We start from the raw sequence: 20,326 nt of genomic DNA, 5'->3' as shown, positions 1-20,326 counted from the left end.
TTTATAAAATAAGCACATAATACCTACTGTATAGTGGTCATTTAATAAATATTAATCTCCTTTCCCTGCTCTCCTTCTCGAGAAAAAAAATAAAGAGACCCAGAATGCCTCTTCCCAAACTCACAGGTAAAGAATTTTGGTTCTGTTATCTGGCTTCATGTTCCTGCCACCTGCACAAAAACAAGAGTATCCAGGTACATGGCAACAGCTTAATACAGAACTAAAGACTCCGGCCTTAGTGATGATGAAAATGATGATGATTCTCATCAGAGTTGAGGCACATTATTAAGGTCTCACGTTTTAAGACTCTTAGATATTCTGGTATGTCAACCTCTTAGCACAATGCCTGATGCACACTAAGTGCTATACAGATAACAGCTCGCTTTAATTATTTAGTGTCCACTAAAGAGCCTCTTCATACACATCATGAAAAGGAAACAAATATCTATCTTTAAACACTTAGCCAGAAATACTATTTATCCATTTGATGAGAAAGATTACACTTCTAAGGGTCCACTGTCCATTACTAGTGGAGAAGCAGCACCGCTCAGCGGGCTGGATGAGAACGGCGTCTCTAAGTGCAGGGGTGGGCAGGGAACTTAGAAAGAAATTGCTCAGCTTTTGCAAAGCAAGTCAGTTCAGGAAAGCTGCTGGATAACTTGCAGTCCTTAAGGCAGTGAGATGAACGTGTTCCATCCTGCCCAAACTTCATTGCTTGCTCCTAGGGGGCAGCCACCAGAACAGTGTAGGGGAGGGGTGGGAGTTAAAGAGTAGGAGGAGGGGTGATGAGGTAGAGAAGACTCCACACCACAGAATTTCTCCTAGGGAGAGCCCTGAAGTTCTGTTTGGAAACTGCTAGTGGAGGAGGGCAGGCATCAAGAGCCTGATGGGACAACAAAAAGATGTAAGCAACAATATGCACGGAGGGCTTCCCTGGTGGCGCAGTGGTTGAGAGTCCGCCTGCCGATGCAGGGGACACGGGTTCGTGCCCCGGTCCGAGAAGATCCCACATGCCGCGGAGCGCTAGGCCCGTGAGCTGTGGCCGCTGAGTCTGCGCGTCCGGAGCCTGTGCTCCGCAACGGGAGAGGCCACAGCAGTGAGAGGCCCCCGTACTGGGGGAAAAAAAAAAAAAAGAGTATGCACGGAGCAAACAGCGGGGAAATGGGCTGAGCCAGTAGGATGGCAGAAAGTCCCACGCTTCCTCAAATCCTCAGAAAATTCTACAATCCACAAACACCTGGTGTAAATTGGTTTCTTGCAGAAATCAGTGAAGGGAGAAGGGCCAGGAGACCCCAGCTAACATCTGGGTTCCTACTGAAAGCCTTATCTCACCCTCTCTTCCTGACCTTTGAAGGGGTGATTACCATGAACAAGCGACAAAACACTTCATCAGTCTCTCTGACCAGCCTCCAGCTTAACCTCTTTGCTTCCATCTTAGATAACTATGTGATCTAAGGGCAGGACACTCAAATTCTAGACGCCTGACTGCCCAGTGCCATAGAGGCAAAGCTGTGAGACAGGTGTGAGAAGTATCATTCCATCTTGGGGAGAAATGAATTGAAGTACATTATGTGATTTGCCAAAACAACACTCTGAATTTAGCATTGGTGCCATCTGAAATTCTGCCAAGGAAAAACATCTAATCAGGGTGATTGAGCAAAGTGCTTTTCGCCTGCTAGGATGCTGCTGAGCTTAATCAAAAAGCATTTGTGAAGTACTTAATTACGGGTGTTGCTGTGCTGGATACCCACAGAGAGAACTAGGTGCCCCAGGCCCCCCTCCTGCAGTTTACAGTATAGAGAAGAGGAGGAGGGAGGGAGGGCAGAGGGAGAGACAGGAAGGAAGCTAACACATCATGAGTTCCTCATTTGTGCCCAGTCCCATCAACATGTGAGTTAATCCTTATGGAACCTTATAAGACAAGTATCATTTTGTCCATTTTATATATGAGGAAAGGGAGGCTCAGAGGGGATATTGTAGAGCTGGAATTTTCTAAGTGCCAGGCTCTCTCCTGGACACCACAGTGCCTCTGACAGGACAGGCTGACGTGGAAAGTGTGCTCAGAACAAAATGGCCCCTTAAAACAATAAGACAGCTTCCCAGCATTTGGGGATGGAAGGCAGAGATGATGAATGAAATGTAATTTGGGATCAAAGAAAGTATGTCCTGTAGACATCCTGAAAGAGACTTCTTTATTCAGTCCTGAAAGCTTGAGGCAAAAACACTTTGCTTATTCTCTCAGGCTTGGGGTGCTGCAGAGTGCAGGGGACTGAGAAGCGGCTGCCCCTCCCGCGCCCCTCCAGGCTGTTATGAGATCCCGAGATTGCCCTTCGTATTTAACGCCTCTGGACAGTGAATCTGCCGCAGATGCAGGACCATTTGGAGAGTAAGGCTGCAAGGCTACGACGGGGTCCACAGAAACGCCCAAGCGCAGAGCCCGCTGCTGCTGGTGGCCGGGCCGGGACCCTGTCACCACACAGATGTTTGCTCGCTGCCTGGCATCCGTCTGCCACTCACTGTCAGCACGGAGTGTCTGTGTGTTTGGTGCCTCTGCTGCCCTACGCCAGGCACCTACACGGTTTATCTCCCTGTGCCCCTACCAGCCCTTGGTGTTTCACGTAGATCTTGTTCTCCAGGTCTTGAACTAATTGAGGAGGGGCGCGGTGAGTCCCCAGGTCAGTGCCTCTCAGGCCTCGCCCCACTGCTTTTCTGTACCTCTGCTCAACTGCCGCAAGCGTTCTTATCTGTTCCTCCACCATCCCTCTCTCTCCTCCTCCCTCCCACATCTCTCCTAACCCATCCTTCTTGATCGTATTTATCCCACTTCCCACCTTCCAGTAGCACCTTATTTTTATCCCTTTTCCCTCATTTCTCTTTGAGTTCAATTCAACCTCCATTTGTTGCTTGTTCAGTTCTGGGCTGTGTGTGTGGCTCACACTTTAAAGTGTCTGATTTTGGGGGGGGGTGCATAACCGTGAAACTCGGCGATTACAGGAAATCATTATTGGAAGTCAGACAGAAACACGGTGTGGACTGGGATCTAAAGAGACGAGAGGGCTTCCCTGGTGGCGCAGTGGTTGAGAGTCCGCCTGCCGATGCAGGGGAAACGGGTTCGTGCCCCGGTCTGGGAAGATTCCACATGCCGCAGAGCGGCTGGGCCCGTGAGCCATGGCCGCTGAGCCTGCGCGTCCGGAGCCTGTGCTCCGCGGCGGGAGAGGGCTTTGGTCTTTTTTTAACCTTCTAAACTCTAAATATCTGGTTTAAACTTTGCTAATTTCTCAGTCACTAAAGGATAAAAGTCAACTTAAAATGTATGTTAAAAGGTAGGAGAAAAGGATACCTTGAAAGAAAGAAATTCAGTTTTGTTACTTTTAAGCGGCTGGAGAAAATCTGCTGTTAGGGAAGGAAGAGGAGCCACCGGTCCAGACAGGAGCGTCAAGGAGCCAAGGGCATCAGTGCATCTTTCTCTCGAGTCCGGCCTGATCCTGGCTGAGGAAACCTTTACTCTCTGACTCCCCTTGTCCAGGACTCCTCCTCACATTCCTGTTGATGTTTGTTTTCCTTATAGTATTTTTCTTAATTTCTTCGGTTATAGTTTCCCATCTTTGATTCAATATATTTAATTCAAACCATGTTTTAGGCATGTTGACTATGACGTAGGTTTTTAAGTCATTTTCCCCCCGTTTTATTTCTCTTGGCTGCTTTCCAATGACACATAGAGAGACACCTTCAACCTTTAAATATATATTCTATTTATATGGTTGGATACTTATGTCTGAACTTTCCAAATATATGTCTAGTACCCTTCCAAAGCATGATTCTTTGTCAAACTTTTTTTTTTTTAATGAAAGCTTCTTTATTTATTTATTTAATTTTTGGCTGTGTTGGGTCTTCGTTTCTGTGCGAGGGCTTTCTCTAGTTGCAGCGAGCGGGGGCCACTTTTCATCACGGTGCGCGGGCCTCTCACTGTCGTGGCCTCTCGTTGCGGAGCACAAGCTCCAGACGCGCAGGCTCAGTAGTTGTGGCTCACGGGCCTAGTTGCTCCGAGGTATGTGGGATCCTCCCAGACCAGGGCTCGAACCCGTGTCCCCTGAATTGGCAGGCAGATTCTCAACCACTGTGCCACCAGGGAAGCCCTGTCAAACTATTTTTAATTGTAAAAATAACATACCTGTTCCAGAAAATGCATCAAGAAGCACAAGTGTACTTAAAGAAGGAAGTAGGAAAATGTTCATTTATTGTGTTATTTGAAATATCAAATAAAACAAGCTAAATATCCATTATTTGATGATATTATTTGAGAATATATATTATTTGAGTTTATATAATATGTGAGGATATATATTGAGGTTAAATAAACTATGATATTCATAATTAGAATACTATTCAGCAATTTTTTAAAAATGAAGTGGATCTATACACATTATCCAAAAACACTCGGTTCTACAGTATAGAAAAAAATAGTTATGATATCATTTTATTCATTAAAAAATGTATACATAATAGAAAAACCAAATGCAAATGTATGCTATATAAGTATACAGAAAATAGTCTGCAAGAAAACACATGCCAAACTGCTCATGGTGTAGTCATGAATTACCTGTTTAATGAAACATTTAAAAGTTAAGTGTTAAAAGTTACATATAGTAAACACTTCAAAGTGTGGAAAATTTTAACTTGGAAAGAAAGCATTCTTCAATACCCTTAACTCCTTCTCAGTAGAGGTAACCACAATGGAAACATATACAATATACATATAATTGCAAATTGGAAATTTTTTACTTGCTATGGCATTGAGATCTACCCCTATGCCTTTTAATGGTAAGTTTCTTTGGGGCAATATTTTATTTAACTAGTCCCCTACTGATGGATATTCAGATTATTACTGTTTTTAATAAAGAAGAGAGTTTAGAAACAATATTCCAACAAATGTCCACAAACAAATATCTTTCTTATCTTTTCTAGTATAACATCAGGAAAAACTCCTAGAGTCAAAGGATAAATATTTAAAACTTGGATTTTATTTGATGGGTTAGACAGATTTAGCCAAATTTTTCTCAGAATGGTGTGGGAATGTTTCCCACACTGTCACCCAGACTTTCCACCTTTGTCAATCTGATAAGTAAAATAGCATCTTCTGTTGTTTTAATTTGCCTTTAAAAAAATTATGGGTGAAATTGAACATACTTTTCCTATGCTACTTGTATTTCTGTTTCTGTGAACCACTTATTATCATTTGCCCCCTCCCCTTTTTTTACATTTTTGTTTAACAGTGATTTGAAGCACTCTTTGTATAATAAGGAAATTAGCTCTTTATCATGTGAGTTAAAGTTAGAATCATTCAATGATTCATAATTACACAGTAAGCAGTTTTGTGTGTGTACTCCTATTCCAGACTTTTTATTAACTATATTTTTATTGTGGTAAAATACTTATAAAATATCATTCGCCATGTTCCTGATTTTTAAGTTTACAATTCAGTGGCATTAATTACATTCACAATATTATGCAACCATCACCACTATTTATTTCCAAAATTTTTCATTTCCCCAAACAGAAATCTTTACCCATTAAACAATAATTCCCTACTTCCTCCTTTCTCCAGACCCCTGGTAACTTCTGATCTAGTTTCTGTCTCTATGAACTTGTCTATTCTACATATTTCATATAAGTGGAAACATAATAGTACTTGTCTTCTGTATCTGGCTTATTTCACTTAGCATAATATTTTCAAGGTTCATCCATATTGTAGCATGTATCGAACTTCATTCCTTTCGATGGCTGGATAATATTCCATTGCATGTATAGACCGAACTTATTTATCCAGTCATCTGTTGATGGACACTTGAGCTGTGAGTGAGGGGAGGTGCTGGAAGGGAGAGGCCTGGCCTCCACACCCTAACCCCTGCAGAGAGAGGCTCATGTCCCCAAGATGCCCAAAGAGTTCAGGCCAGGTGCTGGGGCCTGACTGGCACAGGAATTGCTAATAAAGGAGTTGTAAACAGGGGACTTGGTGGGTGATTATATGCACGGTGTGACTGCCTTGTGTGTCTCGCCATGCACCTGTGAGGAACAACTCAGCTCTGAAGCTCTTCATTCCATCTGTTTACATTTGTGATGTTTCCAGAGCCTCATCTGTCAATCTTCTTAATTTCAGTGGCAGGAAATCATAACTCTAGCTGAAAATTACAGGGATTTAAGTCCCCTGACTCCTTTCAAATGTAAATATGTAAAATCTATCCTATGTGTACATATACAGTATATATATATATATATATATATTCACACACACACATTACCATTATTGCCTTTAACAAGACTGCTATTATTTCTACTCATACTATTTAATGATGTTTATATTTCCTATCTGTAATTCTAAAATAAACATGGAGAACTGCAAAACAACAAAAACAAAACAGAAAAAAAAGAAAAAGGAGTGTTCCACCTTTTGACTATTGTTAATAATGCTGCAGTGGACACTGTCAGACAAGTACCTGTCTGAGTGCCTGCTTTCAATCCTCTTGGGTATACACCTAGGAGTGGAATTGCTGGGTCTTATGGTAATTCTGTTTAGCTTTTTTGAGGAACTGTCAAACTGTTTTCAGCTACATCATTTTACATTTCTACCAGCAATGTTTGGGGATTTCAGTTTCCCCACATTGTTGCCAACATTTGCTGTTTTCCATTTTTCTGAGTATAGTAGGTATGATGTGCTATTTCATTGGGGTTTTGATTTGCATTTCTCTGATGACTAATGATGTTGAATACTTTTTCATGTGCCTATTGGTTATTTGTATGTCTTCTCTGGAGAAGTGTCTGTTGAAGTCCTTTGCCCAATTTTTAATTGGGATGTTGTTGAGTTGTAGGAGTTCTTTATATATTTTGGATATTAAACCTGTATCAGATATATGAGTGTCAAATATTTCTCATTCTGTGGGTTGTTTTCTCACTTTCTTGATAGCATCTTTGGATGCACAAAAGTTTTTCATTTTAATGAAGTCCAATTTATCTTTTTATTCTTCTGTTGCCTGTGATTTTCATATCATATTTTTTAAAAATTGCCAAATTCAAGGTCATGCAGATTTGACTCTATATTTTCTTCTAATAGTTTTACAGTTTTAGCTCTTAAATTTAGTTTTTAATCCATTTTGAGTAGTTTTTGAATATGGTATGGATATCCAGTTTTCCCAGCACATGTTGAAGAGATCATTCTTTCTTTCATTGAATGATCTTGACACCTTTGTTGAAAATCAATTGATTATAGATGTGTGGGTTTATTTCTGGGGTATCAGTTCTATTCTACTTGTGTAAATGTCTAACCTTATGTTAGTATCACACTGTTTTGATTACTACAGATTTGTAACAAGTTTTGAAATCAGGAAAAGGATGAGTCTTCCAAATTTGTTCTGCCTTTTCAAGATTATTTTGGCTATTCTGGGTCACCTGAAATTCTGTATGATTTTTAGCATGAGTTTTTCCATTTCTGAAAAAATACTGTTAGGATTTTCCCAGTGATTTCATTGAAACAGTTTATCACTTTGGATAGTATTGTCATCTTAACAATGTTAAGTCTTGCAATCAAGGAATGTAGATGTCTTTCCATTTATTTAGTCTTTAATTTTTTTCAGCAATGTTCTTCAGTTTTCAGTGTACAAATCTTGCACCTCCTTGGTTAAATTTATTCCTAAGTATTTTATTCTTTTTGATGCTATTTTAAGTGGAGTTCTTTTATTCTGGAATGTTTGCTGCTAATGTTTAGAAATGCAAATCATTTCATGAGTTGATTGTTCATCCTGAAACTTTGCTGAATTTGCTTCTTAGCTCTAATGGTGTTTTTGCGGATTCCCTAAGGTTTTCCAGATGTAATATCATGTCTTCTGTGAATAGAGATCGTTTTACTTCTTTCTTTTTTATTTGAATGCCTTTTATTTTCTTTCTCTTGCCTAATTTCTTTAGCTCTGTATGCTTTTATAGCATATATTTGAATATCAAAATATTTGATTTTTGCATTATGCGTGTACTCTCTTTTTCATGAAAAAATTTTGCAACCTGCTTTTATGACACACGAAATTATACAGCTGCATTTTCTTTGGCAACATATATAGATCTATCTCATTTAAAAAATTGTTGGATAGTATTCTAATTATATCATACCACAGTTTATTTAACCATTCCACAAATAATGGATATTTAGGTTATTTTCAATTATTCGGAATTTATATTTTAACTTTATGCTGTCTTTTTTTCTTATGCAAAAGTTTCAAATCTTTTACGTAGTCAAATCCACTACACTTTTTTCCTTTGGTGCCTCTGGGTTTGGGGTTATGCATGGAAAGTCTTTCTTTACTATAAGACTATGTTAAAAATGTTCTTTTTTCTAGCACACTTGTTGATTTATCTTTTATGTTTAAATCTTTATACTTTTAGGAACTTATTTTGGCTTAAGGAATGTGGGAGGGATCCAGTTTCATTTTCTTCTAAATGGCTGTCTGGTTTTCCCAACATCATTCATCAAATAATCCATCAACTACGAGGTACTTATAAAAGAAATATAAAGTTCAAGTTGAAAAAGGACTAGGACATTTTTATTCCTAGGAGGGTTATGCAGACAAAGACTCATGCTCTGGAGCATGAGTCTCCTGAAAGAAGATGAAACCTACTTATCATTCAGAACTGAATTGGAGCCAGATTAAGAACAATTGCTCAGCCCAGTGTGTGAGACTATGGCTTCTAATTTGGGTTCTTTGCTCATTCCCTCTAATCCAAATATCCCTCCCTTTCTACTTTTCTCTGTGAAATCCAACTCAGTTACCACCTCAACCACAATGAAATATTTATTTGCTCTCCAAAAGTTTCTGGTTTTTCTCCTGCTTTACTTCAAACACACATATCAGGACATCCAGAAATCCTTTTTAACTGTCAGCTGAGAATAGAAACCTGAAAATGGGAAAGGGTTGACAGGAGATACCAGAGAATTGGGCTAATGCTGGAGACCAGAACATCGTATGGTATGAGGGTATAATTGGGAGAATTACGGGCATTTGTGAGTATAGGGTACTCAGTCCATGTAGAAATTAAGCCTAAAGACAAGAGTCTAAGGGCAAATCTGAGAGCAGCATTTACAAAGACTAGCCAGGAGGCAAAGAATAAAAACAAGGAAACATAGGACTTACTAATTTTTTAGTTTCCCACAATGCCTATCAGTTTCCCATGTTGGAGGACTTTAGCAAATATTTATTAATGAATGAATAAATGAATGAGTGAGGCAGTGCTGAACATGAAGTCAAACTCCAGTGTCCCTGTGATTAACAGATGATCTTGGGAAAGTCATTTAAACACTCTTACCAATTTTCTGAACTATAAAATGAAAGTAATAATATTGTGCAACCCCACCTCTGAGGATTGTCATCAGGACCAAAATAGAAATGTTTAAAAATGTGTAAAGGCTTTGTCAATTGTCATCCCTCCATAAATGCTGTACCTAGGATCCTTCTTAGAGAGAGGTAGGATATACACATGTCCGTGTACAAATTTACATATTATTTCTTTTTGTTTTCTGTTTTTTCTCCTTTTAACACTCTAGTAACTTAATTTTCACTTATTTTAAAGAACAAATTCATCGCTAGCTTATATTAACAAAGATGCTGTAAACAGCAAATCATCACACATCCTGCTTTATGTCACCTCTGCCCACACAACTTCAGAGACTGAAGATACAAGTGTTTCTAAATACTGGAAAATCAAAATAATTATAAGTTATTGGAGGACATTTCAAATGTCACAATTCAGCACACAGAATTGTGAATTGTATTTTAAAAGAAAAATTTTACTTCTTAATTTTACTTGATTAAATGAGACATCACTGCAGAAAGCTGAAAGCCTCATCTTCTGGTTCTTTCTGGTATAAGGAAATCCTCCATGAAAATGTTAAGAACTAACCTGGCTGGATTGCAGAGCCTGGGACTTAGCAATAGAGTAGAATAAGGCAAGAGCAGAAATCAGATGAGACCAGCTCTAGAAGTACTAAGTAGTAGCCTTGATTTCCATGAAATTTACAAAATTCATTTCTTCCTGAGTTATGATAAAAGTTTTTTTCTAAACTTTCAGGGAAATTTTGGTTCTGGTCTAAAACTTCACATATTTGGTGTCTATCCAAGGACAAACTATTTTTGGAAGTTTTAGCAAATTTGTTCTCCCACTCCCGAATTAGTCAGTGAAACCAAAATAAAATTTTTCTGTCTTCAAAAACAAGTGTGTTTTTAAAAGTCAGGCACAAGAACTCCTGGAGAACATAAACCAATAACGTGGGAGGAAGTACTGGATAATGTCTGAAATTTCATTGGTTCTGAGGACCTCTAATAGACCATTTTCACCCAAATTTGAAATGTGTGGTTGCAGTTTGTTTCTATTTGTGGTACACAGTGCTCTGAAAGACATGAACACTTATGGAGCAAATAAATGGGAACTGTGGAATATTTCCAATTACTCACAATATCCTTACATTTCTTTTGGTAAAATGTTTTCTAGAAAAAGTACATAAGCCAAAAATAATTTGACACACTAAAATAACTGTTGACTTACTTTTTCTGACTGTTCATTGAAAGGGAAAATTTCAGTGACACATCTCTGGGGAGCTAAGAGAAACTTAACTACAAAGCATTATCCAAAGCCAGAATTTAGAATATGTGCATTCGTGAGGTACAGGGAAACTTAAGAGGATCGTGAAAATGTCACAATTGTGAAAGAGAGTAAAGAGATCTCACTTTAAAATCAATGATAAATATTAATTAGGTACCTATCGTTTGCATAATACATGATACTAGATATATTAAGCTGAAAAATGTGTGAAATAAAATTTGTATTTTATGGCAAGACAAGAAAAAATTAAGCATAAAAAATTTTCTCTGCCTTTTGGCCTCCTATCTCCCCTCACTGTGCATTGTGTGTCTGCATTGTTCATCAAACAAACCTCTCCATTGGCAGAAATACCTGCTCAACCATAAAGAGCAACATTCTCCTAGCACCAACAAGACAACTCCTTAAAAGATAACGTTCCTTCTTAATGTTGTAAAGGGCCACAGTGACCCATGACCCACAACTCGCTTTGTATGTATACACCTGGATTGTGTAAACTGTCAGTAATATGTATGTCATTTGATGGACAACTCTCTGTCTCAAAACATTATGTAACTATGCTTTGACTTTTAATGGGTAGAATAGTTTTTGGAGCTTTCTGAGAGGCTGTTCCTGGCTTATAATCCTCACTTTGTTTCGAGTAAAATTTTCCATTTCTTTGTTAGATCAACATTAATTTTTCGTTGACAAATGGAAGTTACAGTGAATTGAGGACACATTGTGTTTTGACGTTGGAAAAAATGAGATATTATTAACACTGTAGTATCTGTGATAGGGGCTAAGCACTGTGCTTGGAACTGTATAAATGGTGACAACACTCATAGGAAAGATGGCACTTCAGACCTGAATCTTTACCAGGTGAACTGTTTAGCCGAAAGACAGGTTCTCTGCTCTCCTCTTACTCCTCATAGGTAAACAAGTACAAGAATCTTCACCAAAAATATTTTAATCATGCAAATACGAAGTGTCAGACACTTTTATAAATATAATTTCTTCATAGGGCTATGTTTATTTAACTTGTTTTCTCTATCACTAGAGCATTATGTAGACATAAGATTTTAATCATCTCTCCTGATGATGACTAAGTTTTAATTGCCCATACCTATCATATATGCGTTTGGTTCTATAAAAACACAATTTGGAGGCTGCCTTTCGGACAGAATTCCACAGAACCATATTCCTGTACCTAACCCATTGTTTCTGCTTATATTCCCTTAGTATGGGTATTGATGACTTTTAGTGGCAATTATATATTTCTCCTTATTTCTAACTTTTGACCCAGACACAGTAAACGTGACATAGCACCTACTCCTGCATGTCTAGGCCTACACAAATTGGTGAGGCAAAGATAAGCTTGTTCTACTTCTTCCTTCTAAATATTCACTCTTACCTTTCCATAGAGCACCCTCTTCCCCCACTCACTGTTATTCCTGGAAGTCAAGGTCTCCTACGGAAGCACACCTCTTAACCTGACAACCTCACTCCCCACCAACCCACTCCAATATAACCTCATGAAGTTCAGAATTCTATTTCTTAAGACCATTGCTCCCCCTGGTTTATACTGGGTAATCATAGATTATTTCTACCCTAAAGTGTAAGCAAGTCCTTTAACCTATCAAGTACACCATCATCTTTGTCCCCTTGTAATAGGCAAGAACCTTTGTATTCTAAGTTAATCACTAAAGGGATGTTGCCTATAAGCTTAAATTATACATAATGGCCCATCTCTGGGAACCCTGCCTCCCAGGTAATGAGCATTAAGCTAAAATACCTTTGTTTAGCTCACAGGAAACATCCTGACCAGGCCCACCTGTGAATGACTGCAGGGAGGAAGAAATTAACACATTCCCCTCCAGAGGCTGATGGGAACCAGGAAGTGTTTGATTTTACTCCCTCCTCTTTTAATATAAAAGAAGCCTGAATTCTAACTCAGGCAAGATGGTTCTTTGGGACACTAGTCCACCATCTTCTTGTTTGGCTGGCTTTCCGAATAAAGTTGGTGTTCCTTGCCCCAACAACTCGTCTCTCAATTTATTGGCCTGCTGTGCAGCAAGCAGTACAATCTTGGACTTGGTAACACCTCCAACTTTTTTTATTTTGAAAAATGTTAACCTTTGGAAAAAAGACTTGCTGAACGATTTGAATAACAGTATTTTAATGTGTTATTAAAACAGTGACTATGTATGTTAATAATACTTCAACAAACTTGAATTAGACAAAAATGTGACTACTATTTGCTGGGTGCTTTGTAGAGATCACCCTGTACAAGAGCATTACATGCATATTTCATTTAGTCAAATAGCTCCCTGAAATTAGAAATATTAACAGTTCCATTTTTACAAATGAGGAAACTGAGCCCTAGAGAACTTAAAGATCACTCTCTTAGTAAGATGCAGAATTCAAACCTCCATGACTAATTCCAGAACCCTGGCTTACAGTTTACTATACCTGTTAAAATACATGTCAACATAATAACTAAATGTAGTGTGTGAACCTTGATTGGATCCTAGATGATGGAAATAAAAGCAGCAAAAAAGACATTTGGGGGACAATTTGGAAATTTTTTGCAAATATGGAATTACTATTAGTTTTCTTAAGTGTAATAATATAATTGTAGTTAGGTAGGAAAATGTCCTTATTTTTAGCAATGAAGTATTTCGGAATGAAGTTTCATTATGTCCTCAACCTACTTTCAAATGCTTCAGTTAAAAAATGTGTGACACACACACAAGTATGCACCCTCACACAGAGCAACTAACTGTTGGCATAATGTTAACCACTGTTGAATCAATGTGAAGGGTACCTGGATGTTCACTGTACTAGTCTTTCAACATTTCCCTAGGTTTGAATTTTTTTAAATAAAATGTTGGGGGAAATGCACATTTAGACAAGCCTCTTAAGAAATAATTCATAGAATCTCAGGAAATTTTAAAGATTTAAAATTTTCATGAGATTTTAAAGATCAAGTGGAGTCTTACACCATCTTTTTCTTTGCTGCTACTTAAATGATTTTATTTCACCAACGGTATAAACAAGATTACACCATACACAATGTACAAATAAGCATTAAAAACTATGAAAGTGTATGTATTGTAGTATCAGCATAGGGACTGGTATTAACAGAAAATTTTACTTTCCTTACAGTTTTACAACGATCGTGTATTTTCAGAAAAATGTCATAAAATTTTCTTTTTCAATTCCACTTAAAAAAAAGAAAGAGAGAGAGAGAAAGCCCTAAAAATTCCTTATTGCCTCCTGTCCCTCTGGTGAAAACTGTATGTCCTGGAAATCAGTCTTTATTCTGTTCGTGTCCCTCTGCAGGTGGAATTTTGAGCTATAAATAGGAAACTGGGATTCCACCGCTGGTTCTGTGCACGGAACTGTGCTGCAAACAATAATTAAGCACGACCGAGAAAAGTTAATGTTTTACAAAGAAGCAAGTGGCGGCCGAAAACAGTTCGATTCTTGGATTTGGAATGCATCCTTTGGTGCCCAAATCTCCGGCCAACCTAGAACGCGAGCGCAGGTTACGGGATCCCCAGGCACAGCAGCATTCCCAGAGGCAGCGGCGGCCGGAGGCTGGCCTTCAGGGAGTATAACGTCCCCCTCCTCCTCGGCCATTCCGGATCTAGGTGTCGGGGCATCTGCCAATAGTAAGCGAGAGGCGAGGCCAGTCCATCCTGCCCCCTCTGCCAATCGGGAGCGAGGGGGCGGGACCGGGAAGGCCGCCGCTGGCCGTGGAGCCCTGGAGCGAGGAAGAGGGGTCCGCCCTCTGCGCCTCGGCTAATTGAAAGCGAGGGGCGGGTCCCGGGGCGGGTCCCGGAAGGCGGTGCCAGGCGCAGGTGCGAAGGCTGGGCGGTAGGGCTGCGGCCTCCGCTGGCGCGCAGTATGGAGGACGTGAGTTCGCGGATGCTGGTGGCGAGCGACAGGCCCGGAGCCCACTCTTCCGGTGCTGGGCGCGCTGGGCGGAGACGGGGGTGGGGGCAGCCCTGGCCGGAGGGGCGCCTCCTGCGCGGGGCTGCCCGGGCGCGGGGTTATGGGAGGAGGCACCGGGGTGGCGTCGGGGTCCGGGGCAGCGTCGGGGTCCATGCGGGCCCCGGGCTTATTTTCCTGGCGGAAGGCCGGGCGGGCGCCAGCCCCGTGCGGGCGCGTGTCGAGTCCCGGAACTGGGGCGGCCCGAGGTGCGCGCGGGGCCCCGGGCGCGGGGTCGCTCGGACGCCCTGGCGCAGGGGCGAGTCCCCGTCCTCTTAGGTCCCGGCCTTGGCCCTGAGGGCTGTGAGTTGGAGCGGCTGCGGCAGACCTGTCGTTATTATCACCCGAAAACCCACATTGGAGAAAAACAATGTCGTGATGTTTTGAATCGAGGCATGGTAGGAGTGAAGGGATTTTTAAATCTCTTTACTTAGATGGATCCAAACCAGATTATTAAAAAACCAGTGCACTAGTTACAGTGTATATAGTGTACAGAGTGAAGAGTAATTGCAAAAATCTTTGCTTAAATGTATTAAAACATTTTTAGGAAAAGCATGTATTTGTGCCCAAAATTAACTGGGTTACCCATTGGCACAAAATTCTTGCTCTTGAAAAATGCAAAGTTGATAGTTATATTAAAGCACTGATTTGAGTTAATAGATTAATAGGAATATTACTGTGATCCTACCACTGAATGAGGTGCATCAGGCAAGACACATGAAACACAGTTCCAGCCCTACACAAGACCTTAGATTCTTGTACAAATAGTGACTATAGTTCAATTATCTTGACTAAATAAAGACCGAACAATTTCTAATGATAAGACTAAAAAATTCTATTTTTTTTTTTCAGTTGAGAACATGGAAAGCTAACTGTAACACCTGGAAGTAGATTTGAGACTCATATATATTTAAAGAAAAACTGATTGTTTCTAAATCTTTTAAGAGTGAGATTCGTGAACTGACAATGTGTGGAGAAAATGAGTAAGAGGAAAATTAGAGACTCATCAAAATGTGTGCAGTAAATGCTTCTTGGTTGGTGCTAAGCTGCCCCAGGGTCCTTGGGTCTGTAGCTTTTAGCGTTAGGATTAGTACAACCCTAGAAATTTGTTTCACCAAACAGTTGGAGAGTAATGTTTCACCAATAGCTACATAGCTTTAGATCTGAGCAAGTCGCCTGCTTTTGGTATTTTGTGGGTATGGTTTCTACCACTCAGTAGTAAGCTAAAAACTGTGTGCCATGTCTTAGGCCCAGACACCTAAATGAGTTAAAAGAGGCAAAGGCTTTTTAGTTAACGATTCTTTGTTTGCAAGTGGGTGAACCAATTGTGGCTACTTTAAGGAAGAAAGGGATTTATTTGAAAGGATATAGGGTAGATGAACACCTAGGCCTCTGAAAGGATCCAAACAAGGGCAGCTCAAAGGATCCAGAGACAGGGGTCCTTTCAGAATCTGTCCTGGGATGGATCGCCTCAACCATGGACTCCGTTTGCTTTGCTGCTCTGAGAGAGAGTTGGATTGGCCCAGCCCTTTTTGGTTCCATGACCACCCCAGGACAGAGGGTGAAGAGCATCAAAGGATGTTTCCCTTGAGACTTAATGCAGAGGTAGACATTGGGTCCCCAAAGGAAGTAGCTATTGTCACAAAAGAAGAGGGAGGAGATGGTGTGGAAAAAACAACAGCTATCTTCACTTGCAGATGGTGAGTTCCAGAGGGTGCTGTTTGTATGGTTTTCCCACGTTTCTTGTAGGCTCCAAAGGGCAGTGTATTTGATGTAGTCACCAAATACATTGTATTTCATGAACATTGAGTAAGTGACATAGAAACCATATTGTCCCCAGCCCCTTCAGTGTAGTCAGGGAAAACAAAAGGCATACACATAAAGGAAACAATACAAGGCAGCATAAGAAATATTCCAAATTAATATTATGGGCAGTAATTTTTTAGGAGTTTTAAAGTAGAAAGAAAACACTTGGCAGGACAAGTTTTATAGAGAATGTAAGTTTTGGTTGGACTTCGAAAGATGAGTTGGATTCTGAAAAAGATAAGAAAGGGTATTTGTGGGGCATTCCAGAAAGCTCATGCAGGCTAGAGGAGAAGGTGCATGAAAGGGAACGAGTGGGAGATAAAGTAGACTATTGTCTTACAGTCAGGGTTTCAATGCTACCTTTTAAAAAGTTCCCAGATCCCAACTGTTCAAGAGGTTGGGCCATCTTTCATTCACTCAACACACATATTGAGTACCTGCTGTGTATCAGGTACTAAAGGTACAAAGAACATAGTATAATGTAGAGTCCTGCCCTTGTGAAGCACACCTTATTCTAACCACTTTGATACTTGTCCTTCCTTCTGCCTGAAAGAACCAAAAACCTGTATATAATATATGAAAAAACAGGCGCAGCCGCCACCGGAAGTGGACTTCGCCTGCCAAGATCGGTTTCACGGGGAAGGTTATCAGGAAGGCTATGAAGAAGGAAGTAGTTTGGGTATGATTGAAGGAAGACAGTATGGCACGTTGCATGGAGCTAGACTCGGATCTGAGATCGGGTGCTACCAGGGTTTTGCTTTTGCTTGGAGATGTCTCCTGCACGGCTACGCCACTGAGAAAGACAGCAAAAAGATGAAGGTCTTAGAATCGTTGATTGGAATGATTCAGAAATTCTCTTATGATGACCCTACTTATGATAAACTTCATGAAGACTTAGAATTAGAGGGAAATTTAAGCAGCTTTGTTCATGACTAAACGTCCAGCCTGACTTTAAAACTAGTGCAGAAGGTTCCGGACTTTCATTTTGAGGATGACAGATGCACAAAGACAAAACATCAGGGAACAGATGTTCGCTTGTCAAGTGTTTTAAAATGTGATTAAAGGCAAAACGATGGGGGATTCATTGTTTTGCAGGGAAGGTTCCAGCTTGGCTGGTGAAAGGGCTTCCTTCCCCCGAGATCTGCCGGGTAGCCTCGGTGCCCCCCACGGGGCCCCTCCACACAGGCCCACCCTTTGTTGGGCCCTGTCTGCTCTGCAGCGTGAACGCGGCCCTGGCAGAGCCCTCACCAGTCTGCTTTTCTCTGGTCCAGGGTCCAGGCCCCTGGCTCATGGGTTCTTGTCACCTGGCAGGCCTGGGGGGATCTAGACTCAGGTTGGCCCTGGATAGGATAAACCTCCCCTTTACCCCCCCGGGCTTTGGTCAGCTCTCAGAGGGACAGTTTTTTATTAAATGAGAGCCACAGGATTGACACGAAGCAGGTTAATGGGAAGGAGTGATGCGTACTGTGACATTTATTGACCCTTGAGATGTGCCAGTGCTGTGACCTGCTTCTCATGTTTTATTTAGTCCCTTCAAGAGCCCATGAGGTAGGCGTTATTCCCATTTTATAGACAAGGAAACTGAGACCAGCCCAAGAAACTGCCTGGTCCAAGGGCAGTGGGCGGCAGAGCTGGGACTCCAGCCCTGTCTCCTGCTGCCTGCTCTGGAATGCATAGTCACACCCACAGTCTCGGGGTCCCTGCTTGCAGGTCCCCGCTATGCCCCGTGGAGCCCTGGGGCATCTCATGTGGCCACGGACGTGGGCGTCTGGCTGAGAGGAGGAGAGGCCAGCCCTGTCCCCAGGGAGCCGGGACTTGCTCTTCCTCTGTCCCCGGGTGGGTGGGGCTCTGCAGCATCAAAAATGGTCAAGGGGAGGAGACTTTAAGGTCACTGTTCTATGTGCAGAAACTTTGGAGCCTTGCTGCAGCCTTCCTTCTAATGTGAGTTGTTCTGTCTTCTGCCCGGACTTAAAAGGCATCATCTAGATGTACATGGTGCGTGGCCTCAGGTGCACCTTTGTCACAGACACCAGCAGTCTCTGGCTGGTGGGATGGAGGGGCTTTTGTTGTCGTTTTCCTGGGTGATTTTTTGTGCTTCCTAAGCTATCTGTTTGGATGATGTATTATTTTTATAATTGGAGAAAAAAATAAAGAGTATATTTTAAAGCAAAAAAAAAAAAACCCAAAAATGAAACAAAACAAAAAAATATATGAAAAAATACTTGTTGAGATCACAGACATCAGGCGATGAAGGACAGTGATCTTGGAGAGATGGGAAGCAAATGACGTGAGCCATATGATTGCCCCAGCTCACTGCCTTGAGAGAGTTTTCGGGGTGGGCAGAGGAAGGGGGACCAAGTGAGGCTTCAGTAGACCCCGAGTTGAGGAGATGGAGCTGAATCTGGGGATACCGAAGCAGCTGGAGTTCACAAGACAGAGAACCCAGAAAGGAGAGTGCTGCGCAGAGGGAGAGCTCGGAAGAGGTGCAGAGTCCCCTCAGGTATTCAGCTGAGTCCTGTTCTTCGTGCCTCTGAGGAAACTCCCTGAGGACTGGGGAAAAAAACACTCAGACCAGAAGGAGCAGTACTGTCATGCAGGGCCAGGAGTAGTGCCTGTTCTTCCAGCCAGACTGGAAACCTCATAATCACAGGGTATTAGGTTTTCAGAAAGGTCTTGCATCACTTGTGGGGAATAATTAGCACTAGACCAAACATGGTATGGTCCCACCTAAGAAAGCACCTTAAAAGAAAGACCAAAAAGATCAAACTGTTTCAAGTGACTTAACTGAATCCCAGAACAAAGCTCAGTAATATAGGAATACAAAAATGTCCAGCACCCAAAGAGGTAAATTTTGCAATGTCTGGCATCCAGTCCAGAATTACCAGGCACTGCTAATTATGTGATTTAGCGGAGGTGTTAGGTAATGCTATGGTGGTAATCATTTTGCAATATATAAGTGTATCAAATCAACTCATGGTATGCAAACTTACACTATGTGACATGTTAATTATATCTCAATAAAGTGGAAAAAATGATCAGGCATGCAAAGAGGCAGGGAAATATGACATAATGAGTCAATTAAAACTGATTGAAAAATGGCATGCTAGAAATAGCAAACAAGGACATTTAAAAAAATTATTATAACTGTTTTCTATATGTTCCAAAGGTTAAAAAGACACATGGGAGATATAAAACAAACCCACTCAAACTTGCAGAAATAAAAACTACAATGTCAGATGAAAAAGGAACAGCATTGAGGCATCAGAGAAGGCAGCATTTTTGCTAAGACAGACACTTGACAGGTGGGGAGGGATGAAGAGGCACAGAGACTGGAAGGATGGCCTGGAGAGGTTCATGGACATTAGTTAAGGGAAGAGCCGTAGAGGTGGGACAGCCTCTAACTGAGAAAGCTAGAAGCAGAGGAGTCTTGAAGAGAATAGAAATCATCAGAATTGCTCCATGAGTTATGGCAAACTAAACAGGAAGCTATCTAGGCATTGAATAAAAAAAATTGCAGCAGCATTGAAAGCCTGGGAGTGGAAATTGAGAAGCCCATTCCAGATCTGATCATTTCCCAGATTGCTGTGTTATCTTTTTAATCCTGGTGCACAGCAGCCTGCCCTTACACCATTGGTCCCCCTCTCTACCCCTTCCAAAGTGAAGAGCCCATATCCTCTGTCTCCAAATCCAATTCTCAGGCTTCTCCTTTTCCCACTAAATTTTCATTTCCCTCTTGTTCTAGTGCAATTATCTAACCTAAATTTTTTGCAGCATTTGTGCTATTCATTTGCTAATTTATTATGTACTGCCCCATAATATGCCACACACTATATTCTATTTTGCATTCTTATATTGTTCAGTCCTGCATGCCTTTATCCTAACCTCCCCGATGAAAATGTCATCTCCTTTTGAA

General features: G+C 41.1%; 1 protein-coding gene across 2 annotated transcripts in view; it reads left to right on the top strand.

Moving 5' to 3' along the window:
* Window positions 1-14,461: 14,461 nt before the first annotated feature.
* The window catches only part of TMEM192 (transmembrane protein 192), a 30,238-nt gene continuing 24,373 nt past the window's right edge, over window positions 14,462-20,326 (top strand). Inside the window, exon 1 of one of the 2 annotated variants that reach the window (XM_082838390.1) lies at window positions 14,462-14,532. In XM_082838390.1, the coding sequence (XP_082694516.1) occupies window positions 14,524-14,532 (9 nt within the window). In that variant the 5' untranslated portion in view covers window positions 14,462-14,523. Of the gene's footprint in view, window positions 14,533-15,167; window positions 18,914-20,326 lie in introns of those variants that run through there. The other variant, XM_082838389.1, reaches the window with a different exon arrangement.

Source organism: Leucopleurus acutus (genome assembly GCF_964270905.1).
Source record: "Leucopleurus acutus genome assembly, chromosome: 4".
In the NCBI taxonomy this organism is placed as follows: domain Eukaryota; kingdom Metazoa; phylum Chordata; class Mammalia; order Artiodactyla; family Delphinidae; genus Leucopleurus; species Leucopleurus acutus.
This window is presented reverse-complemented; position numbering and strand designations above follow the sequence as displayed.